The sequence below is a fragment of the Motacilla alba genome, chromosome 24 (genome assembly GCF_015832195.1).
Source record: "Motacilla alba alba isolate MOTALB_02 chromosome 24, Motacilla_alba_V1.0_pri, whole genome shotgun sequence".
In the NCBI taxonomy this organism is placed as follows: domain Eukaryota; kingdom Metazoa; phylum Chordata; class Aves; order Passeriformes; family Motacillidae; genus Motacilla; species Motacilla alba.
The window spans coordinates 2017709-2045430 of NC_052039.1; the positions used below are offsets into that span (position 1 = coordinate 2017709).

The window sequence follows — 27722 nt, forward strand, 5'->3', positions numbered from 1 at the left end:
AAGCACCTTTGGATGCTCTTCCTGTGCCACTGGCATGATTTATTCAGCTGCAGCCCAGGGGAATCACAGGGACCTGCTGGCCTGATGTTTAATTCATCCAGGAGAAGTGTTTTGATGAAGACTTGGGGAAAAAAAAAATCCCTTTTTAACTCAAGTGCTTAGATTTCAGTTTGGTTCCTGAATCCTCATTAAAACTCCTCTTGCAGCAAGATGCTTCTTTTTCATTTCTGGGGGGCAAAAAAGCAAATTTTGGCTCAATGAGCATCTCCCTCCTTGTGGTGGAAATCATCTGGGTGAGGAATATGGGTTTGCAAGGGGTTGGTGAGTGGCAGGGTTTTTTTTTAACTTTCAGTGGAGAAAATAATTTTTTATGAGGTTTGGGGCGTTTTTAATATATTTTTTTCAGGTAAAAGTGTTTTCCTCCTGAAGCACACATTGAAATTGGCCATGGTGTCGTCACTACACTCCCCAACAGTGCCATTACCCCTTGCAAAGTACTAAAAAAAAAAAAAAAAAAGAAGAAGAAAAATATTAAAAATTCAGATCCTGGAAGAAAATCTGCATTCATGCAAATTTGGTGGAGCAGGAAATGGGTTTTGGATGCTCCTTTAAGTTGCAGGGTTTTTTTCACTCATCCCACTCCCATTCTGGGTTAGTTTTGCTCATTTTTTGGGTTGCCTATCACCATTTTCAAGCAGTTCTCTCCCCATTCCTTTTGCCCTGACAGGTGAACCTGGATCTCACCTCCCTCCTTGATGGTGAGGACAAGAAGTCCAAGAACAAGCGGGGCGTCCTGCCCAAACACGCCACCAACATCATGCGCTCATGGCTCTTCCAGCATCTCATGGTGAGCACCTCAGCCACCAAAACACCCTGAAAGATGGGGAGAAAAGGACAAAAAGTGCAGAAATTCTCAAATCCAGGTGGTGGTTTGTCTGAATTTGTGTCTGGAGGCGCAAAGTGGTTTGTATTTTGGGAGTATTTTGGGAATTACCATTGTCACTGCTGGTGGGAAAAAAATACACAAATCTAGAAGGGGACTCTGGGGACTTTTTGAAGATGGATAATTGAGCATTTTTTTGCAGTTAACAGCTCCAAAATATCCTTTTCTAGCCAGCTGGAATGTGAGAGCTGCTCGCAGGTAGGGTTGTAGCACATCAGCCACCAGTCAAAACACAGAATTGCAAAGTCACTCTGTTTTGGGGGATTGGAGATGGAAGATGGAGGGAGCTTAGATGCAAACTGGATATTTTTGTGCATGAAGAGTTCTCTCTCATCAGCAGGGCTGGGAGAAGGGCAAAAAGCCAAAAATCCCACATTTTTTCCTGCATAATTCAGCCAAGAAATCACTTGGAAACTGGTTGCAAAGGCTGGCTCTCCAGGAAGACAGAGTGGTGGGAGATCCCCAGTAAGGCAGAAGGTAACAGCTCCAAGGAGCAACTTCTGGAAAAATCAGCCAGGACATGAAGCAGCAGCAGGTTGGGAACTTCCCAGCCTTTTTTTTTTAATGGAAAATTCTGAATTTATTGCAAAGAGGACACGAGCATTGCTGTGTCGGGCATCTCCTGTGTTTCTGGAGGGCACAACTGCAGATTTGTGGGCACAGAAAGGACTTTAAAGACCAGAAACTGCAAAGCAATTTTCTTCCAAGTGCTAGGAGGACCCCATAGTTTAAGATTTCCAAAAGGGAATTGAAAAACTGAAAAAAATGCTTCTGCTGGATGGTTGGATCTTTGCTCACAGCCCAGTCCTTGTGGTCAGAAGAAATTTGGGCTTCTTCGTGAGATTTCTCCGTCTGGAGTCAGAAATGATGTGGTTTTTAACCAAAAATGCTCATCATTTTACTGGAAGTTTTGGAGCACCAGCAGGAGGAAAGAATGCTGGAAATAATACACCAAAACTGGGATATTTCTGCCCCAAAATTGCCATTTTTAACCACTGAGGCCCCAGCAGGAGGTGAATATTCAGTGTGTATTGACTTTGGGTGGTGTTGTCAAGGAAATCACAGTGTTGGGGGCTGACTGCTGAAAAACAAGTCATGGTAATTATTACTGGTTTGGGGCTCCAAAACATGGCATGTGGGGCTGCTTTGATAATAATTTCATTTCTGGGGTTGGAGAAGAGCATTTTGGCACAGTTGGAAGGAGGTTGCTGCAGCTTTCAGTGCTGGTGGTTCCCAGTGCAGATGTTTCAGGGTGTTTCATTGATGCCTCTGACAATAAAGCAGCAAAAAGCTGCTTTTGAAGCACAAATTTCATGTTTACCAACAACCATCACTGGAAAATTGCTAGAGTTAAAAAAAAAACAACCCAAGAACATTTTCCTTCAAGGAAAGCATTTGATGGAAAGCCTTGGAAAAGCACTAAGTGCACCCAAAGAAATCTTGATGCTCTTGCATGCCACCCTTCAATCTTGCATTCAGGAAATGCAAGAAGCCACCAAATTTAGGGTGGGAAAAAAAAAACAACAGGTTTTCATTATTTTTCACTCAGGGATGACATCTTGCATGCAGGGATGCAATCTTGCTACCCCATCTCTATTTTTTTCCAGCACCCCTACCCCACAGAGGATGAGAAGAGGCAAATTGCTGCCCAGACCAACCTGACCCTCTTGCAAGTCAACAACTGGTGAGCAGATGCTGGTGGCCCAGCAGTCATTTTGCTGGCTTTGGGACCTTTTGCACCCGGTTTTTGGGCTGTATAATGCTTTTGGGGGGTAATTTGGGTGGTTAAGGCTGATTCTTGGGGTCAGGGAGGGCCAGGAGCTGGACTCAATGATCCTGGTGAGTACTTCCAACTCAGCAGATCCTGTGATTTGTGACTCTGGGACTCCTGGGAGATGAGCTCAGTGGTGTTTCGAGTCAGCACTGGTTTGCAAGGTCTCAGTGCCCTCTCCTGGCAAATCCAATGTGCAGCATTCTCTCAACTCTGCAGGAAAAATTATTGCAGCTCTATAATGTGCCACAGGCAAATAAAAAAAACCACCCCAGCTTTTTGGACCATGAAGCTGCTTTCTTAAAGTATTATCATTGCCATTGTATTGCAAGCCATTGATTTGCCATAACGTTGTTCTAACCCGGTGTTGGTGTGACAACTCTCACTCACTCCTGTGCTCTCCCTTTTCCACGGCAAGGTTCATAAACGCCCGGCGGCGCATCCTGCAGCCCATGCTGGACGCCAGCAACCCGGACCCAGCCCCCAAAGCCAAGAAGATCAAATCCCAGCACCGGCCCACGCAGCGGTTCTGGCCCAACTCCATCGCCGCCGGCGTCCTGCAGCAGCAGGGGGGCAATGCAGGGACAAATCCTGACGGTAAGGACAAGCCCACGGCCCCTGCCCTTCCAGGAAGGAGCGGCCATGCATTAATTATGGCCTTCATTAGTAATTTCTAGAGGCCTTTACTGAGCTGTGGGGAAAGACAAGAGGTGGTCTGTGGAATTTTCTGGGTTCCCCAGATGAAGGGAGGACGTGAGTGAATCTGACTCCATGTTCTTAGAGAGCTAATTTATTATTTTATGATGCTATATTATATTAAAGAATACTAAACTAAACTATACCAAAGAATAGAGAAAGGGTACAGACAGAAGGCTACAAATAATACAAATGAAAAACTCGTGACTCCTTCCAGAGCCCTGACACAGCTGGACCATGATTGGTCATTGAGTCAAAACAATTCACATGAAACCAATGAAATGGTAAACAATGTCCAAACACATTCCAAGGCAGCAAAACACAGGAGAAGCAAATCAGATAATTCGTGTTTTCCTTTTTCTCTGAGGCTTCTCAGCTTCCCAGGAGCACAATCCTGGGCAAAGAGATTTTTCAGAAAGTGTGACAGTGACAGTGGTCCTTGCAAGAAGGTCCTTCCAGTTGGCCACCAGGATGATGATCACCCACTATGGGCTTGGGTCATCTCCCGAGGAGCTGGGGAAGGGAGGGAGGGGAAATATGGAAAGATGGAGATGAGAAGGCAGATTGAGACAATTTGGGAAGAGAGAAGATGAAGAGAAAATAGATGATGAAAATGAAGAGAATAGAGAAGGTGATGATGATGATGATGATGAAGAGAGACGATGAACAAAGAACAGATGAGGAAAATGAAGAGAGAAGATGAAGAGAAGGTGAGTAGAGCAGAAATGAATACACACCAGATGAGATGAAGAAAAGGAAAGGTAGGACTTGAGAGAAAATGAAGAGAAGATCTGCCCGAGGAATTTGGGCATCTGTTTGCTCAGAACTAAAGTTTCTTGTTATTTAATGATGCATTAGCCAAAAAAATTAAAGATTGGACCTTGGGGCGTGACTGGGGTAGGTGGGACACCCTCTGGGTGAAACTTTCCAAGCTTTTCACTTGACTTATTTTTGTTTATGCACTTCTTTTGTCCTTTCTGTATTAGCTGGGGAGTCCTTATTTCTGTACTTTTAATTCCAGGCTCGCTCAGCATGGACAACCTCCAGCCCCTCTCATCAGCCACTGCCACCATGGCCATGCAGCAGGCGATGCTGGCAGCCCATGACGACTCCCTGGATGGCACCGAGGAAGAGGAGGAGGATGAGGAGGACGAGGACGAGATGGAGGAGGAGGAGGAAGAGGAGGAAGAGCTGGAGGAAGAGCCTGGTGGCCTCCCAGCAGCACCTGGTGCTGACCTTGGTTTGGACCACAGTGACTCACTGGAATAGCTCCTCCTGCACCCTCCCAAATCATTGACAGCACCAGATACAAAATTCCCCCCGAAATGCAAAAAAAAAAAAAAAAAAAAAAGGCAAGAAGAAGAAATTAGTGAGAAAAAAGCAAACTGGCAGCGCTGGCAGAGGCCCTGGCTGCCCCCAGGAGCGCGGGGACCACCACGGCAGCGCACGGAAGTGAAGGACACGCGTTTACAAGGCACATATTGTGGCCAGATTAATCTTTTATTTCAGGTTTTGTTTTTCTTTTTTCCCTTCAGTTTTTGGTAAGCAAAAGCATTTTTGGGAAAGTTGTTTTCCCCGCGTGACGCTCGGATGCTGGCGGGCGGTGGTGGGTGGGCCACCGCGGCCATCCCTTGGATTTCTTGGTGCAAAGAAAAGCCAAACCAACCCCAGGACTTGATGCTTTTTGGATTTTTCCCCCAGAAAGGTCATTCACAGGCATAATACTGGCATGGAGGGGGAAGAAAAATAATCAGTGAGTGCAAATTCTGCTATATCCAAGGAGGGTTTGGTGCTCGACTCATGGGATTGCCCAAACCTCCCAACTTCGGCCCCGATGCTGAGGCTGCTTGGTGACTCTGGACACAACTTTCTGGAAAAGGGAGGAAATTCCTCCAAATCCTTTAATTTATGTGCTAAAACCTCTGCTGAATCTGGAAAAATCCAACTCGCCCCATTCTTGTCCTTAAGGGCTGAGATTGGAGGCAGAGCTGGGGCAAAGGCTGCCGGAAGTAAAACTTTTCCAAAGGCATTTTGGCACAGAGTTAGTTAAAAACGGGGGAAAAAATTGGTTTTAAAAAACTCAAGATTTCGCCCAAAATTGAATGGCGATGCGCAAGACTCGTCTGGGTGGAAGGAAACTGAGTATTGTTGCTTAAAAGATGATTTCTCCCTGGTATTGTCCCTCCGCACGGCAAAATGGTGGAGCTTTAGCCCCATGGGGGAGGCCAACTGCCAAAAACCCTGTATTTTGGGTTTTTTAATTTTGAATGCTAGCAAAAGGGTGTATTCGCCTTAAAATGCGGCATGGGAGGAAATGCAAAAGCAAACCAGGGCAAAAATAAAAGGAATTGTCTTCTGCAGGTTCCTGCTCTAAATGTGAGATTCTAGGAGAAGGATCATTTTCTTGGAGGCTTTTTGCCCACGTTGTCCTTTTTTTTTCCTGGCTCTTGAAGAGTTGACAAAAGAACAAGAGCTGGGATAAAAAAAAAACCAAGTGATGCAATGGGCAGAACTGCCTGTTTTTGGATACTGATCTGGCGTGAATGTAATCTGTAATTTCATAAAGGATTCATTGTAATTTAGTATTAATTCCTGGCCATTTATTATAAAGTGCTACAAGATGAGGGGTCGTCCCTGTATTTTCTTGGCAGCTTCTTCCTTTGAGTGGAGAAGACCCAAAATGCAGGAATAACCCCCCAAAATGGGCAAAACTCCCCTCGTAAAACTAATTTACCCCCCAAAATGGGTGGATAGACCCAAACTGGTGATTGAGTGATGTAGAGAAAATTAGATTTATACTTCCAAAACTGATGGTCCACCAGAAATGAAAATGTTCCCCCTCAAACAAGCTCCAATGGAATTTTGCCCACTAATGAATGAGTCACACCCCAAAATGAGCTGTTCTCTCCAAAAATGAGGGATTCTCCCCCAGAAGCTCCCCCAAAGTGTTCCAGACAACCCCAAAATGAGTGATGGTCTCCAAAAATGAGGGACGCTCCTCAGAATCAAATGATGACCCAAAAGGGGCTAATGTCTCTCAGAATTGAGTGATTGTGCCCCAAAATGGGTGCTCACTCCAGAAGGAGTTGTGTTCTCCAAAAATTCTCCCCCAGCATGAGTGACATGCCCCCAGAGATGCTGTCCCAAACTGCTCCTTCTGGAAATGAGTGACTTCCCCCAAAAGGACTGAATTTGTCCCAAAATGGGCAACACTCTCCAAAAATGAGCAACAACCCCCACATTAGGCACTCTTCCCTAAAATGAGTGACAAACCCCAAACCAGAGCAATTCTGCCCCAAACGGAAGCAATGGAAGCCCCCCCCCGTCCCTTAATGAGCCATTCCTTAATAATGGGTTGATTTTCTGGGTGATTTTGTACAATTTTTAGCAGAAAAATTGGGTCACAGAAGAGTGAAAAAATGGGAAAAATCCCCAAGAATGGAATTTAATCTGAATTTTGCCCCTCTGATGGTGGCAGCAGCTCGTTAACCAGAAGTTTGTGTTTTTTTAGAGATCCCAGAATATTCATGAGTTAAGTCTATGTTGGGATTTTTTTTTTTTTTTGCTTAAAAACATAATTTTCCTATCAAAAAAGTTGCAAAGCACCGCCAGGAGCAAGGGCAGACACAGACACCGGACACCAGTTGCCTAATTAATGTAAGGAATTCTTTATTCCCAGCTGTGCAAAGGGGGAAGTGCAGGGTGGGGCAGCCATGGGGGGGTGACCCTTTTTCCTGGGGTTTGGCCCCGTTTTGGAGGCTCCAGGGGGGGAGTGTGGGGGCAGCACCACGTCAGGTCGGGCAGAGCACTGCAGAGAGAGAGACAGAGAGAGAGAGAGAGAGAGGGGCTGGGGCACTGCACGGGGCACCGAGGGGCAGGGAGGCAGGAGCGTGCACAGGGATGCAGGGGGATGCACAGGGATGCAGGAGGATGCACAGGGATGCAGGAGGATGCACAGGGATGCACAGGGATGCAGGAGGATGCACAGGGAGGCAGGAGGATGCACAGGGATGCACAGGGATGCACAGGGATGCACAGGAATGCAGGAAGATTCACAGGATGCACAGGGATGCACACGAATGCAGGAGGATGCACAGGGATGCAGGAGGATGCACAGGGATGCATTGGGATGCAGGAGGATGCACAGGGATGCACAGGGATGCATTGGAATGCAGGAGGATGCACAGGGATGCAGGAGGATGCGCAGGGATGCAGGAGGATGCAGGAGGATGCACAGGGATGCAGGAGGATGCAGGAGGATGCACAGGGAGGCAGGAGGATACACAGGGATGTGCAGGGATGCAGGAGGATGCGCAGGGATGCAGGAGGATGCACAGGAATGCAGGAGGATGCACAGGAATGCACAGGGATGCACAGGGATGCACAGGAATGCAGGAGGATGCACAGGGATGCAGGAGGATGCACAGGGATGCATGAGGATGCACAGGGATGTACAGGGATGCACAGGGATGCAGGAGGATGCACAGGAATGTACAGGGATGCAGGAGGATGCACAGGGATGTGCAGGGATGCAGGAGGATGCACAGGGATGCAGGAGGATGCACAGGGATGCACACGAATGCAGGAGGATGCACAGGGATGCAGGAGGATGCACAGGGATGCACAGGGATGCAGGAGGATGCACAGGGATGCATGAGGATGCACAGGGATGCATTGGAATGCAGGAGGATGCACAGGGATGCAGGAGGATACACAGGGATGTACAGGGATGCACAGGGATGCAGGAGGATGCAGAGGGATGCAGGAGGATACACAGGGATGCACAGGGATGCAGGAGGATGCACAGGAATGCAGGAGGATGCACAGGGATGCACAGGGATGCACAGTGATGCACAGTGATGCACAGGAATGCAGGAGGATGCACAGGAATGGAGGAGGATGCACAGGGATGCAGGAGGATGTGCAGGAGGATGCACAAGTATGCATGGAGATGCATTGGAATGCAGGAGGATGCACAGGGATGTACAGGGACACACAAGGATGCATGAGGATGCACAGGGATGCAGGAGGATGCACAGGGATGCACAAGGATGCAGGAGGATGCACTGTGATCCATGAGGATGCACAGGGATGCACAGGGATGCATGAGAAGGTGCTATGATCCATGAGCAAGCACAGGAATGCAGGAGGATGCAGGAGGATGCACAAGTGTGCATGGGGATGCACAGGGATGCACAGGAATGCACAATGCAGTGCTGCACGAGGGTGCACAGTGACACACAGGGCTGCACTGGGCTGCACGTGCAGGGACAGTGGCGCCCAAGGGTGCCTGGGGGCCACACAAGGACACACGAGTGAGCACAGGGACAGCCAGGAGGGCACAAGGACACACACAGGGACAGCCAGGAGGGCACAAGGACACGCACAGGGACAGCCAGGAGGGCACAAGGACACACGAGTGAGCACAGGGACAGCCAGGAGGGCACAAGGACACACGAGTGAGCACAGGGACAGCCAGAGGGCACAAGGACACACGAGTGAGCACAGGGACAGCCAGAGGGCACAAGGACACACACAGGGACAGCCAGGAGGGCACAAGGACACACACAGGGACAGCCAGGAGGGCACAAGGACACACGAGTGAGCACAGGGACAGCCAGGAGGGCACAAGGACACACGAGTGAGCACAGGGACAGCCAGGAGGGCACAAGGACACACACAGGGACAGCCAGGAGGGCACAAGGACACGCACAGGGACAGCTAGGAGGGCACAAAGACACACGAGTGAGCACAGGGACAGTCAGGAGGGCACAAGGACACACAGAGGGACAGCCAGGAGGGCACAAGGACACACACAGGGATAGCCAGAGGGCACAAGGACACACGAGTGAGCACAGGGACAGCCAGGAGGGCACAAGGACACACACAGGGATAGCCAGAGGGCACAAGGACACACGAGTGAGCACAGGGACAGTCAGGAGGGCACAAGGACACACAGAGGGACAGCCAGGAGGGCACAAGGACACACACAGGGATAGCCAGGAGGGCACAAGGACACACACAGGGATAGCCAGGAGGGCACAAGGACACAGAGAGGGACAGTCAGGAGGGCACAAGGACACACACAGGGATAGCCAGGAGGACACAAGGACACACGAGTGTGCACAGGGACAGCCAGAGGGCACAAGGACACACGAGTGTGCCCCACGTGCACAAAGGTCAGGAGCAGAAAGGCTGCACGAGTGTGAATGAGGCACCTGGGCACACGAGGATGCAGAAATGCTGCACCAGGCTGCAGCAGGAACAGGAAAGGGACACACAAGGAATGCACACACAGAGCAGTGCACAGGAGGAGCATGAAGGACACACGAGGACTCAGGAGGATGCACAAGAGATGGACAAGGGGGTGTGGGACATGCACAGGGATGCACAAGGATGCCCAGGAGATGCAAGAAAATGGATGGGGATCCCCAAGGGAGGCAGAGGAGGGTGCCTGATGGGGCCTGGGGGGTGAGGGAGGGTGCACAGAGGATGATGAGGCTGTGTGGATGAAGCAGATGGGCCCCAGGATGGGGCAGGAAGCTGCACAGGCACCTCCAGAGACAGACAGCTGTCTCGGGACAGGAGAGCTGTACAAAGAATGCCCGAGGGATGCGCAGGAGATGCACCCAGGATTCCTGAAGGATGTGTGGGGGATGCAGCAGAGATGCGTGAGGGATGCAGGAGGAATGCCACAGGATTTATCTGGGATTCCTCGAGGATGCACAGCAGATGGAAAAGGGACGAATGAAGTTGCAAGAAGGATGAGCAAGGGATGCACAAAGGATGCAGTGGAGCAGCAGGAGGATGCAGAAGGGATCTGTGGTGCAGGCACAGAGCTGCAGAGGAGCTGGGTGAAGGATGCACAAGGGGGGCCTGGGGCAGGTACCTTTGAGGATGTAATCCGTGAGCAGAGTGGGCACCTTCTCATTCCCCTCCTTCATGGCAAACAGGACTGGGAGGGAGAACACAGCTGTGAGCCTGGCCCTGCTGCCCCCAAATGTGCCTTCCCCCCCAAGCCAGCCCCACAGTTGCCATACAATTTATGCAGCAGGCCTGGGAACGCCCACACAAAAAGGACTGCCATCCCCAATGAGCCAATCTGTGGCAGTGCAGAATGGGTGATTTACCCAAACCAACCCTGGTATAAGGAGAATAAACTGGGGGGAGGTGTTGGCTGCCAACCAGCTGTGCTGCAGTGATGCAAACCAGGGATTTTCCCCACCAGGTAGGTTTGTTGCAATGATGATGCAACGTGGGTGGTAGCACTTTAAACTGCCCATGCTGCAATGATGCAAAAAATCCCCCAAACTGGCTGTGCTGCAATGATGCCCCAAACTGCAGCCACTGAAGCAAAGCAGAATGTGCCTTTGTGTCCCCAAAACACGTGATGCTGACCCAAAACAGCAGCTTGAATGAATACTCACTGTTGGTGAGCATCTGCAGGTCCTCAACAGAGGGTGGTGAGCCCTTCTTCTCGTAGGGAATCACCGTGTTCAGGTACTGCAAAAACAAAAGCCACCCCAAAACCACCCAGATGGCACAAAACAGCCTGGTTTTTGAATCATCCTGAGACAGATTTGTGCAAAAATAGAGTGTTTCTGCAAAATTCCTGCAATTGCATTTAATTTGCAGGTATTTTGGGGGTGCTGCATACTCCACCCAAATCCATCCCTTCTCAGGGAGGAGTTTTTGAAGTGAAAACAGGTAATTTTTTCACAAGGGATTAGCAGGGTGTAGGGGATAGAGCAGTGTTGTAAAATGAAGAAAGATTTTTACAGGGGGTTGGGGGATGCAGGGAATGGGGAGTGCAGGGAGGAGGAGTGAAAACAAACAGATTTGGGCAATTTTTTGGGGGAAAAAGGGCACCTGCTTCTCGTTGGTGGTAGGGCCAAAAGTCTGCCGCAGGCCGGAGTGCAGGATGCTGGAGATGCCCTCCATGCTGAAGCGCTGGGGGGACAACAACCGTGTCACCCTGTCACCTCCCAGGGACAGCGACATCACCCGTGACACCTCCTCTGCCGCCAGCATCCCCCACGCCTCCCTGCCCCCCACATCCACACCCTGCCCAGATCCCAGCACCCTGCTCCATACCCCCATCCCATATCCCTTTGTGTCCCTGCTCCAACTCCCCCTGCCCTGCCCTGTGTCCTTCCCATGCCCTGTCCCATGCCCCTCTGCCCCATCCCGTCACTATTCCCATGCCATGCCATGCCATGCCATGCCATGCCATGCCTCATCGCCTTGCCCCCGTGTCCCTCTGCCCCACCCTGTCACTATTCCCATCCCATCCCCCCCATGTCCCTCTGCCCCACTCTGTCACTATTCCCATCCCGTCCCATCCCTCATCCCCTCCCATCCCATCCCTCATCCCATCCCTCATCCCATCCCATATCCCATCCCATCCCATCCCATCCCATCCCATCCTCTCCCTCATCCCATCCCATCCCATATCCCATCCCATATCCCATCCCATCCCATATCCCCTTCTCCCATCCTGTCCCCACTCCCCCATCTCCTCCCGGCCCCCGGCCGCGGTGCCCGTGTCCCCGGTGCCCGTGTTCCCGGTGCCCGTGTCCCGGTGCCCGTCTCCCCGGTGCCCGTGTCCCGGTGCCCGTGTTCCCGGTGCCCGTGTCCCGGTGCCCGTGTTCCCGGTGCCCGTGTCCCGGTGCCCGTGTCCCGGTGCCCGTCTCCCCGGTGCCCGTGTCCCCGGTGCCCGTGTCCCGGTGCGCACCTTGCGGGGCATGCTGCCGCCGCGCTCGGAGCGCGCCCCTTGCAGGCTCAGCCCCTTGTCCCTGCGGCGGCGCCGGGCGGCCTCTCGCTGCTCCCGCTGCTCGCCCTGCACGGCCAGCAGCGCCCCGATGAACGCCGTCTTCACCTCCTTCTCGAAGGCCAGCTCGTCCCGCCGCGCCAGCTGCGCCACCAGCTCGGCCGAGAGCGCCCGGCTCGCCGCCTCCGCCCGGCCCGCGGCCGCCAGCAGCTCCCGCGCCGACAGCTGCCCCAGCCCTGCCCGAGCACAGAGCCGCTCGTGTCCCGGCACAGCCCCAAGGGGGCTGCAGGCAGCTCTCAGCCCGTCCCGATCCGCCTCCCCGCCACGGGCAACCACCCCTTCCACGAGCCCGGGGAGCTCCGAGCCCCGTCCAGCCCGGCCCCGGGCACTCACGGGGATCCAGGGGCAGCCACAGCCGCTCTAAACCTTGTGCCAGGGCCCGACTGCCCTCACAGGGAAGTTTCTTCCCAATATCCCATCCAGCCCTGCCCTCTGGCAGTGGGAAGCCATTCCCCGAGTCCTGTCCCTCCATCCCTTGTGCCCAGTCCCTCTGCAGCTCTCCTGGAGCCCCTTCAGGCCCTGGAAGGGCTCTGAGCTCTCCCCAGAGCCTTCTCTTCCCCAGCTCTCCCAGCCTGTCACCCCAGCAGAGGCGCTGCAGCCTTTGGGACATCCCCGTGGCCTCCTCTGGACTCGCTGCAGGCAGTGCCATGCATGGGGACAGGAGGGAAGGGCCCGGTGCAGTCAGGGCCACCCCAGTGCAGTCAGTGAAACACACACTGCAGCCATTACAATGCATCTCGTGCTGAGCGAGATGGGCTCTGCATTTTCTGAGACAGCAAGACACAAACCCGTTGTGCGATTACTGATATGCCCAGCGCCACAAACGATGTGCCCAGAGCAATTAAGGGACTTCCCGGCACCATTGGTGACATGCAAGGTGCACTCAGTGACATCCACAGTGCAATTAGTGGCAGGCAGGCTGTGATTAGCGACGTGTATGGCGCGATTAGTGACATGCATGGTGCAACTGGTGACATGTGTGGTGTGATTATGGACATGCATGGTGCAGTTAGTGACATGCACGGTGCAGTTAGTGACACGGTGTGATTAGTACCCTGCACAGTGAGATAAGGAGCAGAGCAATGAGTGAGGTGCCTGGGCTTGTTGGTGACACAGCCCACGCCACCAGTGACAAATCCCATGTGCGTGGAACGCCCCATGCAGAACACAAAGGCTCCTGGTGAGCCCCACGTGCCTTTCCACACCAGAAGCCAGATCCCTGTGCTCTTCACAGTGTTTGCAAGAGCCCTTCTGGCCAAGTCCCAGAGCAAGCCAGCACTAAGGCCTGGAGAGACTCAGTTGTCCAATTTGGTTGGAATTGTCCCCAAAAAGTGACTGGCCTGGGCTTTGCTGGCCGTACCTTCGTGGGAGCAGTTGTTGTTGAAGGCAGGGGAGAAAGCATGCAGCTCCCGCAGCACGATGGGCTCCGTGCCCCCACCACCACCTTTGCCTTCAGCATCAGCCTTGGTTTCTTCCTCCTCCTCCTCATCCTCCTCCTCCTCCTCTTCCTCTTCACCCTCAGGGTCAGCCTCAGGGTCAGGTGAACTCTGCATGAGCTCCTCCAGCTCCTCGATGACCTGTGGGGCATCAGTGACCTCCATGTGCACCTGCATCCTACCTGCACCTTGCACCCCACACATCCTGCACCCAACACCTGCAACTGCTCCCTTCATCCTGCACCTGCATCCTCTATCTCCATCCTCCATCTGCAGCCTGCTTCCTCCATCCTCCATCCTTATCAGCATTCTGCATCCTGCACCTGCACCCTCCCCTTCATCCTGCACCTGCACCCTCCCCTTCATCCTGTGTCTGCATTCTGCTCCTTCATCCTGCATCTGCATTCTGCTCCCTTCATCCTGCATCAGCACCTGCATTTGCATCCATCTGTACCTTGGGTCCTCCATTTGCACCCTGCATCTGCATCCCACATTCCCACCTACATCCAAATCCCACATTCCATGGACACTGAGGACCTGCATCCCCATCGAAATCTGCATCCTGCACCTGGCTGCATCCAGCTCTCTGCACCCGCCTCCTCCTCCTGCATCCTGCAGCCTGTCCTTGCACCTGCACCTGCACGGGCTATCCTGCATCCACACCCTGCTGCTGCCTCCCCACATCTGTACCCTGAATCCTGCACCCCACATCTGCACCCGGCATCTGGAACCTGCATCCTGCTCTCTGCATCTGGAACCTGCATCCTGCACTCTGCATCTGCACCCTGCATCTGGCACCTGCATCCTGCACCCCACATCTGGCACCTGCATCCTGTATCCCACATCTGGAACCTGCATCCTGCACCCCACATCTGCACCTCGCATCTGGCACCTGCATCCTGCATCCCACATCTGCATGCACCCCACATCTGGCAGCTGCATCCTGCACCCATCTGCACCCTGCATCTGGCACCTGCATCCTGCACCCCACATCTGCACCCCGCATCTGGCACCTGCATCCTGCACCCCACATCTGCATCCTACATCTGGCACCTGCATACTGCACCCCACATCTGCACCCTGCATCTGGCAGCTGCATCTTGCACCCCACATCTGCACCCTGCATCTGGAACCTGCATACTGCACCCCACATCTGCATCTGCATCCTGCAGCTGCATCCTGCACCCATCTGCACCCTGCATCTGGCACCTGCATCCTGCACCCCACATCTGCATCCTGCATCTGTACCCTGCATCCTGCACCCCACATCTGCACCTCGCATCTGGAACCTGCATCCTGCACCCCACATCTGGAACCTGCATCCTGCACCCCACATCTGCACCTCGCATCTGGCACCTGCATCCTGCACCCCACATCTGCATCCCATCTCCACACCAGCACCTGCAGCTGCTCCCACCTCTGTCCCCCCCCTTCCATCCTTGCCCCCATGCCCCCCATTTTGCGCAGCAGCACCCACAGCCCACCTTCCCTCGTGCACCCAAATCCCACAGCAGCCCCCACAGCCTGCACTTCTGTCTACATCCACATTCCAGGTCCTGCACGCCCCACCCCAGGATGCTGGGATTTGCCTTTTTCTCGTGCTTTCAGCTCGTGGTCATGGGCTGAGGTGCCAAGCCTGGCTTCTGGAGGACATGCAGGGCTCCAGCTGCCCATGGGTACCTGCTCAGCTGTCAGCAGCGGCTCCTCGTTGATCCCAGAGTCCTGCTCGCTCCTCTCAGTGAGCTCCTCCTCCTCTTCCTCCTCCTCCTCCTTCCCACCGAGCTGCAGGAGACACAGGCTGGGCAGCCTTGGTGGCACCAGAGGCCCAGCCTGGTGTGGGCACGGCCCCAGCACGGACACAGCCACAGCCCTGGCACGGGGACAGCCCCGCCCCGGCTCAGGGGGACACGGGGGTGGCACGGGGACACACAGGGTGGGGAAGCCCTGCATGGGGACGTGTTGGATTGAGGGATTTCATGGAGATGCTGGATGGGGATGTTGGAGAGGGCTTTGGGCAGGGACGCTGGAGACAATGGACAGCACTGGAGGGGGAAGTGCTGCCAGGAGATGGACGGAGATGTTGGACAGGGAGCGTTGGATGGAGACTGTAGAATGGAGCCATGGAGTAGGAAGAAGACAGGGAGAAGTGCAGGTGTGTTGGATGGAGGTGCTGGATGGAGAGTGGTGTTGGACACGCTCGGTGGAGACACAGGGGATGCTGGAGATGAGGGCTGGTGGGGCTGAATGGGAGAGGTCTGATGGACACACAGGGTGGGGACACCAGGTGGGGACGTGGCAGAGGGGAACACCACCAGGGAATGGATGGAGATGTTGGGTGAGGAGGCATCTTCTTTTCTCCCACCTTTCACCACCTTTTTAGCAGAAAACAACCCAAGGAAGTTATCTTCTCTTCCCCCTTCAGCAACACATCCAAACGGGTTCAATCCCGTGGATATTGGGACACTTTTACAACCCCAAAAGCAGCTATGGACAGCACAGACTCACTTCAAATGAAAACCCATTTTCTACCCCCAAAACCACCCACCCCAACGTGGCATGGGGGCAAACTGGCAAAGACCAGGTGCTACAACAACCCTTCCTGGGTGGTCTGCAGTGCCATGATGGCTGGTGAGCCTCGGGGCTGACTGACAGCTGTCAATCACACTCAGGGGGCCACGTGGGGATGTCACAGCCATACCTGGGGGTCGGTGCCATCGAGGGCCTCAGTCCCAGGGAGCTGCCACGGCCGGGGGGAGCTCCGGGGGGCAAAGCCATCGGTCAGAGCATCCCAGACCCTGCAGGGAGGCGGGTGGTGAGTGCTGACCCCAAAACATTGCACCTCAGAGACACATCCCAAAAATGGCACGCCAAGATGCTGAAAAGCATCCTGAAATGCAGCCCAGAAACATCCCGAGATGCAGCCCAGAAACATCCTGAAATGACTTCCAAAAATCCCCAATCACCACTGAGATGCCTGAAACACCCCAAAACACCCCAAATGATATCCTAGAAAACCCCAAAAGCTGTCCTAGAAGACCCCGAAGCTTCTTAAAATACCATCATGAAATACTGCCTTGAAATACCCCAAAATGCTGCCCCAGCACCTGAGATGCTCCCTAAATGTCATTTTGAAATGCTGCTATCAAAACACTCCCACAGGCCACAGCAATGTCCCAAAATGTCTCCAAATGTCCCCAAATGCCACTCAAAACCATCACCACGATGGCCTGAAGTGGCACAAAACATTACCTTAAAGCAGCCCCAAAGCCCCAGGACTCTCTGAAAGGCCCCAAAACCCCTCAAAATGCTGCCCTGGAACACTCCAAACTGTCCCCAAATGCTCTTCTGAAATACCCCCAAAATGCCACCCTGTCATGCTGCAACCACCCCACCCCCTCACTGAAACAGCCCAGAGATCCCAAAATGTCACTTTTCAACACCCAGAAATACCCTGAAATGCTTTCCTGAAATAGTGACCCAAAGAGGGGAAAATAGAGAAGGAAAAGAGGGGAAGGGGGGGGAAAAGGAAAGGGGGAAAACAGGAGAAAAGATAAAAAAGGAGTAAAGGAAAAGATGGAAAAAAGGGCAAAAAGGGGGAAAGGGGAAGAAGTGGGGGAAGGAAAATTTGGGTAAAAGGGGAGAAATGGAAGAAAAAATGAGAAAGAGGGAAAAGAAGAAAAATGGTGGGAAATGGAGAAAGAGGAACAAAAGGGAAGAAAGGGAAAGAGGAGATAATAAGGAATAGGAAAAGGGCCAAAAGAGGGAAAAAGGAAAAATCAGGAGAAAAGGGAAATGGGGAGAAGGAGAAAATGTAAGAAAAAAGGGAGACTGAGGTGGAAAATGGAGAAAAGGGCAGGGAAAGTAGAGAAAGGGAAGAAATGAAGGAGAAAGAAAATGGGAAAAAAGAGCTGAGAAGTGGCAACATTGAGAAAAAGGCCAAAAATGGGAGGAAAATGTCCAAAATGGGCAGAAAGGCACAGAAGGAGATTAGACATTTTCTCCCCATCTCAGGCAAGTCCCCCCATTTTCCCACCAGAAATGGGGGTTCAGTCCAATTGGTTCCACACCCCAATCCTGACAATCACCCCAAAACCATTTGCCCCCTTTCCAGCCCCAAAACTGCTCATTTTTGGGATTTATTACATTTCCCTTCTCACCAGGGCTGAATTCCCCTTGGAATTACAGATTTTACAAATTAACATACAAAAATGCGGATGCCAAATCTTAGACACTTATTTTTTAACAAAGCACAGCAAATTAGTAATTATGCCCCCAAATTTGCCTTTTTTTTCTTTTTTTTTTTTTCCCCTCTGCTCTTAAAGGACCAGCACCCCACAGGGGCAGGCCAGGCCCAGCAGGGATTTCTGAGTTAATTATGGCAAGAAATGGTTAAAAACTCTGGAGATGCAGTGCCTGTGAGGCCATGGCCCCTCCTCCAGGCCTGCACACAGGGCTCATTCAAAGAAGACTGAAAAAAAAAAGCCCTGTTTTGCCCAAAGTGACCCAAAAAAGACACAATAAGTGGCACAAAGCGGTGACAGCGCGGCAGCCCCGGCGCGCAGCCAAGCTGCATTTTGCTCTCAAAAACCACCAATTCAACCAATTGCAAAAATCACTGCAGCCTCAGTGGGTTTGGGGGAAAAAAAACCCAAACACAAACCAACAGATTTGGGGCTTTTTGCATTGAAAGCAACCCCTTTGCTTGGTGAAAATAAGGGTTAGGGATTTCGGAATAATCTCAATGAAACAGACAAAAAATCCACTAGAAATGTGATAGTGTGTAATTGCCACGAGGAAAAAGCCCGAGGATTTGCAGGAAAAAGCGGCATTTTGTAACAAAACAAGGTTTTTAATGAAACTGCAGAATTTAACACAAAAGGCACAATAATAACTGGGGAGCCTAGAGGGAAATTTCACCCTGGGGGATTTGGCCATCCCCTAGCATGGTACAGAGAGGGTCTACTCACACCTTACTCAAGGTTTATGCTCAACCCCTGGGGCTTTCCTTGCACAGGCAGAGCTGTGGCCCCCTGCAGTGTGGCATGGGACACGCTGCTCCTCTTCCTCATAGGCTGCTACTCCAGGGACCTCACACAGCTACTCCCAGGATCCTACACAGCTACTCCAAGGTGCTGCATGATCACAGCACAGCCCAGGTGCTGATTTGCAAGTGATGGGCTCATAGTAGAGCGCATGGAGGTGCAACAGGCCGTGGCGGGGGGTGTTACTCACAAGATACTACACCACTACTCTGAAGTGCTACACAGTGAGCTGGACTGCACGCTCTGGGAAAGGGGAGTGTTTCATGACCATGACAGGATGCATGCAGGCTCGAGGGTGGCCTACTTATAGGATGCTACACAGCTACTCAAAAGATGCTACACAGCTACTCAAAAGATACTAGGCAGCTATTCCATGCTGCTGCACGACTGTGCTGTGCTGCAAGGGGCCGAGCTGCACGCGGGCTGTTCCTTGCCAGCACGCAAGGTGGCACGCAGACCCTTACTCACAGGATACTACAGGGAGTACGGTACGGAGCACGGCCGTGCTGCAGTGCTGGCAGGTAGCCTGCCCTGTGGGGGGTTCAGGGTGGGAAGAGGCCCCAGGAGCAGGGGGGCCTTACTCACTCCTCATCCTGCAGGCGCTCCTCCTCCTCCTGCGCCTGGAGCCGCCCCCGCACGGGCGCCAGGCCCTCGGTGGCAGCGTCGTAGTTGCGGAAGCACACGGTGAGCTTCTCGTCGAACTCCTGCACCAGGTCCTCCATGGACTTGAAGCTCATCATCTCGGCCGAGAAGCTCTCCAGCTCAGCCAGCGCGGGGTCCGCGGGGCGCGGCAGGGACCCCCCATCGTCCGCGGGCCCCTCCTCGAACTCCTCCTCCAGGCTGACCAGCGGCGCCTCCATCCTCCTCAACACCGGGGTGCTGCCCTAGCTGCAGGGGACAGGGCGCCCGTCAGCCCCAGCCTGCTAACAGCTTACAACACCCAGCTCCCCATTCCCTCACCAGCATGCTAACAGCTTACAACACCCAGCTGCCCACTCCCTCACCAGCCTACTCACAGCTTACAACACCCAGCTGCCCGCTCCCTCACCAGCCTACTCACAGCTTACAACACCCAGCTGCCTGCTCCCTCACCAGCCTACTCACAGCTTACAACACCCAGCTGCCCGCTCCCTCACCAGCCTACTAACAGGTTACAATGCCCACCTCCCCATTCCCTCACCAGGCTACTAACAGCTTACAACACCCAGCTCCTCGTTCCCTCACCAGCCTACTAACAGCTTACAACACCCAGCTCCCCATTCCCTCACCAGCCTACTAACAGGTTACAATGCCCATCTCCCTGCTCCCTCACCAGCCTACTCACAGCTTACAACACCCAGCTCCCGCATTCCCTCACCAGGCTACTAACAGGTTACAACGCCCAGCTCCCCGTTCCCTGACCAGGCTACTAACAGGTTACAACGCCCAGCTCCCCGTTCCCTGACCAGGCTACTAACAGGTTACAATGCCCAGCTCCCTGTTCCCTTTGCCGTGCTCACTGAAACCCTGCTGCCAGGGCTGTTACACAACCAACAGTATCTCTGTAGTATCCTGGTAGTATCCCAACAGGACGTGCTACCTTCAGAAGAAATATTCTGATTTTGTGGCACTATTCTAGTGGTAATTTACTCATTGCAACAAAGCGCTGATAGTGGTCCAAGCAGCTCAGTGCTACCCTGATAGAAGGTAAAACATGTCACACCACCATCCATCTCCTGAAGTGGTAGTATCTTAGTTGTATCCTTATACTATATTGTCAGATTATGGCCTTTTCTGACCCAGACATGAGAGGCATTTTAAAAACTTTTATTCTGCTTTCAGTCTCGTGTGAATACAGATGTTATACAGATGTTACAATTCACACCACCACCATCAGAAGCTATTCCCTAATTACAATACACTACAAGCATTTCTTGGCCTCTCAGCTTTTGCCACCTCTCAGTTACCCCATCTCTGAGTCAGAAAAGGCCTTAATCTGACACCATATCACTACCAAGCAAACGGCCTGAAAGTATCAGTAATGTGCTGCCAGTACCCCAAAAATGTGAGCGCTGCCCTGATGGCATCCCAGAATTATCTTACCCCGATCTTTCCTAGTGCCCCTGCAGCATCTTGGAAGTTTCCTACAAATAACTGCACTGCTATCCTGAGAGCATCCCACTGAAATCTGAGCCCTGTCCTGACAGCGCCTCGGGAGCGCTGCGATCACATCCCGGTACTATCCTATAGTACCAGAAACGTTGTATCCTAGCAATGACCCTGTAGTATCTTAGTAGTGCCTCATTAGTAATACTCATTAGCATTAGCAATACATTTACAATTAGCCAAGCGATACTTTGGAGTGTTACCCTGATAACATCTTAGCAACATCCTGACAGTACCTTTGTGCTACACTGAGAGTATCCTAGTAGCAGCTCAGCACTGAGTAGCTCAGCACTGTCCTGATGCTGCACCAGCACAGGCAGAAATATCCTGATTCTGTCAGGAGCACGCCAAGAGCATCCTGGCGCCCCGATAGTATCACAGTAGTAGAGAAGGAGTGTGCTGATCGGATCCTCGTAGCGGTGTAGTGGCACACAGCTGTTATCCTCAGCGTGGCGGTGGCACTGCGGTAGTGCCAAGTGTAATCCAGATATTTTCTGATAGTTTATCTGTTATATTTTCTGATATTTTCTTACTATGCTGAATGCCACCTGAACGTATCTTGAGAGGAGCCTTGTGTGAGCTGCTCCAGTGGTTCCCTCATACGAGTACCTCAGTATCAGCTCTGGATGTATCTGAGTAGCAGCCTGATAGTACCTCAGTGGAGCTTTTGCAGCATCCCAGTAGCACCCCCAGAGCATCCTGAGAGTAGCTTAGTGCCACTCTGCAAATGCCTCCCTGCTGAAGGCAGAGCAGCCTGTCCTCATCCTGGTGAACTGGCATGTCAGCAGCATCCCAGCAGCACCCTGAGAGCATCTCGCTGTGTCTTGACAGCATTTCACTGCTCCCTCAGGAGCTTACTGAGAATACCCCAGGAGCATCCTAGCAGCAGCCTCGGAGCAAGCAAACAGTAACCCAGTAGTGAGCCAGGAGCAGCCCAGTACCGGTGTCACAGCCCAGCTCACCCCCCAGCCATGGCCATGCTTCCCTGGGGAGCACAACCACCACAGCTTGGGGGAAAAGCTGCCCGGAAAGGGTTTGAGTCCCACCCGCCTGCAGCACAGCCACACCCCATGCACGTGTGCCCCACTGGTGCCCTGAGCCCGTGCAGCACACGCCCTGTGCATGCACACCCTGCACGTGTGCACCTGCAGGTGAGCCCAGCCCTGCACACACCTGCAGCACACACAGAGACACATGGGACAGGGCCCGCTGCTCCCTGTGCACACGCATGCCATGCACAGACAGATGCAAGGCACACCCACGGAGCAGTGCATGCGTGCACGGAGTGTCTGCAGACAGTGCATGCGTGCTGCAGTGGTGCACATGCGCTGGGCTGCACACACTGCACACGCATTCAGCCCCATGTGCCCTGGGGATGCACACCCTGTCCCATGCAAGTCTGCATGCATGCACACCTCCGCAAGCACGCATCCCCACATGTGCATGCACGCACACCTCTGCAAACATGCATCCCCACATGTGCATGCATGCACACCTCTGCAAGCACGCATCCCCAACAGTGTCTGTGTGCGCACCCATGCGCACCCATGCATCCCCATGCGCAATGCCACGCACACACACACAGTGCACACCAGTGCATGCCTCCCCTCGCATACATTGTGCACTGCTGTGCACTCGTGCACTCCCACACATGCATCGTGGACCCCACCGTGCCCACAGCAGCCAGCTCCGGGCCCCACAAACACCAGCACCACACTGCATGCACACACACCTGCACACACACCTGCACGTGTGCCCCTGCAGCTGCACACGCACACCTTCACATGCACACACATCTGCACACACAGAGCTGCATGCACACATACAGCTGCACAGCTGCACACACAGAGCCCTGCATACACATCTGCACACACACAGCTGCACACACACAGCTGCACACACATGCAGCCCTGCACACACATCTAGACATGCACACACATCTGCACAGACACACAGCCCTGCACACGCACATCCCTTGCACACATACACACACATTGAACACACACACTCACATCCCTCGCACACCCGCACATCCGTTGCACACCCGCACATCCCCCGCACACCCCTCGCACACCCGCACACCCCTCGCACACCCGCACACCCCTCGCACACCCGCACATCCCCCGCACACCTGCACATCCCTTACACTCCCGCACATCCCTCGCACACCCGCACATCCCTCGCACACCCGCACATCCCTCGCACACATGCACATCCCTTACACTCCCGCACATCCCCCGCACATCCCCGCACACCCCTCGCGCACCCGCTCAGCCCTGCGCGCACACGCACACAAACACTCGCACACGCACACGGACCCGCCCTCGCTGCGCTCGCCGCCCCTCCCTCCGCCGCCCCGCAGGCGCACGCCCCGCGTCCCCAAGACCCCCCGAACGCCCCCGCAGTGTGCGAGCGCACCCCCCCTCCCCGCACGGCCCCCCGCAGCGGCGCTGACACCCGGCGCAGCCCCGGCCTCGCAACCCCTCCGCCCCCGCCCTCCCCGCTGCGCCCCGGCCCTCCCCGCAACGTCAGCCCGCGGTGCCCCCAAACCCGACGCCCCTCGCAACACCCCCGCGGCCCCCGCACCCCCCGTGCGACCCCCGCCTGCGCCCCTCACCGCCCCCCCAGCATCGCCCCCCCTGCATGGACAGCATCGCCCCCCCTGCAGGGACAGCATCGCCCCTGCTCCCCCCGAACCCCGCACCCTTCATCGCGCCCCCAGCCCCGCACCCCACCTGCAGCCCCGCACCCCTCGCCGCGCCCCGTTGCCCCCAGCCCTGCAGCCCCCTGCACTCCCCCAGCCCTGCAGCCTCCCTGCACTCTCCCCCCTGCAGCCCCCTGCATCCCCTGCAGCCCCCTGCACCGCCCCCCCCTGCAGCCCCCCTGCAGCCCCCCTGCACCCCCCAGCCCCGCACCCACCTGCAGCCCCGCATCCTCCGCTCCGCGCCGGGGGGTGCTGAGCCCGCACTGCGCAGGCGCGGGGGAGGACCGGTGACGTCACCGGGAAGGGGGATGCGGATGGTGGCCAAGGGAGCCGTGACGTCATCGCTCATCCCTCGTCCCGGGGGGCGCCATCCTTTCAGCGATCCCCAAAAATCCCTCGGACCCCCGCCGTGTGCATCCGTTCCTCTGTGCACGCGGGTCTGCGCGTGTCGCTGCCACCGGGGGACAAAGGGAAAAAAGAATTGAAACCGTGGAAATGACAATGGAAATTTATAGATAGGAAACATAAAAAAAGATGATATGAAGGTCGAGGCATAGATCCAGAATTTTTTTTTTCTTTTCTAAAATAAAACAATTAAAAGTTGTAAAATAAAAATAAAGGGAATTAGAAAATAAAAATTCATTTTCCTCTCAAAAAATAAAATAGTAATCACAAGAAATGAGCAGCTTTTAATAATAATTTTATTTCAGTTTACACCTTTAAAATTTATTAGCAAAGTCAACAATTGCTTTAGATGAATGCTGTCATGTATGCTGGGTTGGTTTTTTGGGGGGAGGGGGGCTGTTTTGTTTTTGCTTTGTTGGTTTTTTTAACCTGGGTTTAGTTCACAGCCAGGTGGACTGTCTGGGCTTAAGCTCAGTTTCCCAGATCTCAGTAGGCTCTGCTGCCTGCAGCTGCCTGCTCCCTCTCCATGCTGGTTTTCCATGCAGCAGGAGAGGAGAAGGTTTCTCCTCTGGCACATGGCTTCAAGTTATTCATATTAAGGAAAAAACCTCAAAAGAGTCTGTGAAATGGTTGTCGTTAAGTTTAATGGAATTTTGCCAAGTGCTGGCTGGAGCACCGCGTGCTTTGGCTCAGTGCCGAAGAAATCCTCGAATGCCAGAATGATTTGGGCCGGGAAGGACAAGGACCCTAAAGCTCATTTTGCTCTCAGGGCTTGGGCCAAGTTGCTCCAAGCCCCATCAAACCTGGCCCTGAACACTTCGAGGGAGGGAGAAGCTCCCGTGGGATACCTGTGCCAGGCCTGCCCACCCTCACCGGGTGGATTTCTTCCCAAAATCCCTGTCAAAATCTCTGTCATTCCCTTGGTCCTGTCCCTCCAGGCCCTTGTCCCCAGTCCCTTGGGTGGTCCGTGTCATGTCAGCCAAAGAGGCAGGACCAATCCTTCTCACACCTGAAAGTACAAATTGACAAATAATGACAATATTCTGCTCAGGGGACGAGGAGGAAACGCTGGGCCAAACAAAGAACGAGACTGCCCCGCATTTACAGGGATTAAATATTCACATTCCCGACTCAACATGGCAAGGACCACGGCAGGAGGGGACATTTTTAGGTACCTGATGATTGGGAGGATGGAAAATGGTGCCAAGGGGTGCAGAAGGAAAGAAAGAACAAGGAGGAGAGGAGAGGAGAGGAGAGGAGAGGAGAGGAGAGGAGAGGAGAGGAGAGGAGAGAGAGAAGAGAAGAGAAGAGAAGAGAAGAGAAGAGAAGAGAAGAGAAGAGAAGAGAAGAGAAGAGAAGAGAAGAGAAGAGAAGAGAAGAGAAGAGAAGAGAAGAGAAGAGAAGAGAAGAGAAGAGAAAGCTCCCCAGTGTGGAACACATGTCAGAAGAATAATGAAGCACCAGCTGTTTACCTTGCTGCTCTCCAGGAGCAGCCACCCCGCCTGCAGGGGCACCCAGCACCATTCACACCCCTTCTGTTATTTTTTCACATGTGTCCTCTCACGTTCATCCTCCTCATTGGTGAAAGTGGAGTGGTTAAAACTGAAGGGGATGTAGCTCATTGTGGAGTCTCTGCCCTGCATCACTGTCTCAAACTCAGCCAGCAGTGCAGCTGGGGCTTTGGGAGCACTCTGGAACTCATCTCCTCACCCAGCTCCTCCCCAGCAGCTGCCTCTCCCCCTGCCCGCTGCCTGGGCACCCGGGGGTCCATGAGCTCCTGGAGCTTGTCCAGCCCTGGGGGAGCTCCCACAGCCATGGCTGGGGTGCACTGCCTGTGCCTCTGCCCTGCTCACCCTGCTCCAGTGTGGGAAATGGATTAGTAAATTGTGTTCATGCTGATAGGCCAAGAAACGCTCATTGTGTTGTAATTAAGAAATAGTCGGCTTCTGATTGTGATGCTGTGAATTGTAACATCTGTGTTGTCTCGCCCTTCACATGAGACTGAAAATGGAATAAAAGTTGTTAAAAGGCCTCTCAGTTGTCCCATCTCTGGGTCAGAAAAGGGCATAATCCGACACTCCTCCACAGCAGGAAAGGCACAAAGGATGAGCTCCAAATGGGATGGAAACAGCCAAGAGAGGGTGCCAAGGGGGCTGGATGGCCCCAGCCAGCTGGGGAACGCGCCCAGGAGCAGCTCACTGAGCCGCTGGGGGGAATGCACCCCCCACCCCCCAGGCTCACCTGCTCTGTCCCCCTGTGTCCCCTGTATCCCCCTGTGTGTGTGTCCCTTGTGTCCACCTGAGTCACCCTGTGTCCCCTCTGTGTCCACCTTTGTGTATCTCCCTGTGTCCCCATTGTGTGTGTGTGTCCCTGTGTCCCCCCCGTGTCTCCCCCGGTGCGTGTCCCCCCCGGTGTCCCCCCGGTGTGTGTCCCCCCGGTGTGTGTCCCCCCATGTCCCCACGTTGTGTGTCCCCCCCCGTGTCCCCCCGGTGTGTGTCCCCCGGTGTCCCCCCGCTGTGTGTCCCCCCGCTGTGTGCCCCCGGTGTGTGTCCCCGGTGTGTGTCCCCCCGTGTCCCCCCGGTGTCCCCCGGTGTGTGTCCCCGGTGTGTCCCCTCCGGTGTGTCTCCCCGTGTCCCCGCTGTGTGTCCCCTCCGGTGTGTCTCCCCGTGTCCCCGCTGTGTGTCCCCCGGTGTGTCCCCGGTGTGTGTCCCCCCGTGTCCCCCCGGTGTCCCCTCCGGTGTGTCTCCCCGTGTCCCCGGTGTGTCCCCCCGTGTCCCCGGTGTGTCCCCGCTGTGTGTCCCCGCTGTGTCCCCTCCCTGCCGGGGCTCTCCGGCCGCGTCCCCCCGAGTGCCGGGCCGTTCCCACGCTCGCGGCTGCCACCGAGCGGCCAAAGCGCGGAACTGCAGCTCGGTACCCGCGCGGTGCTCCCGCCGGCGGCACCGGCAGCAGCGGCCGAGCCCCGGGAACGGCGTGGCCGAGCACCGGGAAGAGCCTGGCCGAGCCCTGGGAACGGCCTGGCCGAGCACCCGGGACACCCGGGCCGAGCCCCGGGAACGGCCTGGCCGAGCCCCGGGAACGGCCTGGCCGAGCACCCGGGAACGGCCTGGCCGAGCACCCGGGAACGGCCTGGCCGAGCACCCGGGACACCCTGGCCGAGCACCGGGAAGAGCCTGGCCGAGCCCTGGGAACGGCCTGGCCGAGTACCCGGGACACCCTGGCCGAGTACCCGGGACACCCTGGCCGAGCACCCGGGACACCCGGGCCGAGCACCGGGAACGGCCTGGCCGAGCTCCGGGAACAGCCTGGCCGAGCCCCGGGAGCTCCGTGCGGCGGCGGCCCCGGCGGGTGCGGGGGGCGGTCCCGCCGCCGGTGAGACGAGCGGCCCCTCGGCTGCGGCGGCGTGTCCGCGGGGCCGCCGGGGGTGCGGGGCGGCAGCCGCAGCCCGCCCGCCGCGGCTCCGGCACAGGGGGGCTGGCGGAGCGGACACTGCCCGGGGCTGGCGGTGAGCGCTTCCCCATCTCGCCAGAGCTCCCCTGAGCTGTCCTGGCCGCGCTCCGTGCCCGGGAGGCTTTGTCCGCTCCCGGGAGGCTTTGTCCGCCCCCGTGGGACACCCGCGGCTGCTCGGAGCACCGGCACCGCCGAGCGCTGGGAGAAGGGAGCGCCTGGACTCCTTAGGGCTCCCGGGAGACCGAAACCGAGAGCTGCGGGCAGTGGCGGGCCCGGGGGCCCTGCTGCCTTTCCCCTCCCCTT

At 54.8% G+C, this 27722-nt stretch overlaps 2 protein-coding genes across 6 annotated transcripts in view; one reads left to right on the forward strand and one right to left on the reverse strand.

The window, feature by feature from the left end:
* The window catches only part of PKNOX2 (PBX/knotted 1 homeobox 2), a 93590-nt gene extending 87543 nt beyond the window's left edge, over nt 1-6047 (forward strand). For all 5 annotated transcript variants that reach the window (XM_038161525.1, XM_038161524.1, XM_038161528.1 and 2 more), the window contains 4 exons: nt 728-847; nt 2551-2627; nt 3133-3311; nt 4432-6047. In XM_038161525.1, the coding sequence (XP_038017453.1) occupies nt 728-847; nt 2551-2627; nt 3133-3311; nt 4432-4679 (624 nt within the window). In that variant the 3' untranslated portion in view covers nt 4680-6047. The remainder of the gene's footprint in view (nt 1-727; nt 848-2550; nt 2628-3132; nt 3312-4431) is intronic.
* Nucleotides 6048-7054: 1007 nt separating this feature from the next.
* On the reverse strand, nt 7055-23915 carry FEZ1 (fasciculation and elongation protein zeta 1). Its single transcript, XM_038161638.1, has 10 exons — nt 23783-23915; nt 19304-19606; nt 16375-16471; nt 15357-15458; nt 13601-13817; nt 12145-12416; nt 11280-11360; nt 10838-10913; nt 10300-10365; nt 7055-7218 (listed from the first exon to the last, which is right to left on the reverse strand). Exons 2-10 carry the CDS (start codon nt 19576-19578, stop codon nt 7202-7204), a joined length of 1203 nt encoding a protein of 400 aa, XP_038017566.1. The 5' UTR covers nt 19579-19606; nt 23783-23915; the 3' UTR covers nt 7055-7201.
* Between the last annotated feature and the right edge of the window lie 3807 nt (nt 23916-27722).

Bases quoted from the DNA above. Each gene is read 5' to 3' on its own strand.
- FEZ1 (XM_038161638.1), bottom strand. From the start codon at position 19,578: ATGGAGGCGCCGCTGGTCAGCCTGGAGGAGGAGTTCGAGGAGGGGCCC. The intron at 12,417-13,600 runs GTACGGCCAGCA...GTGCTCGGGCAG, and splicing joins CAACAACTGCTCCCACGAAG to GGCTGGGGCAGCTGTCGGCG. The intron at 11,361-12,144 runs GTGCGCACCGGG...TTGTCCCCCCAG, and splicing joins GCGGCAGCATGCCCCGCAAG to CGCTTCAGCATGGAGGGCAT.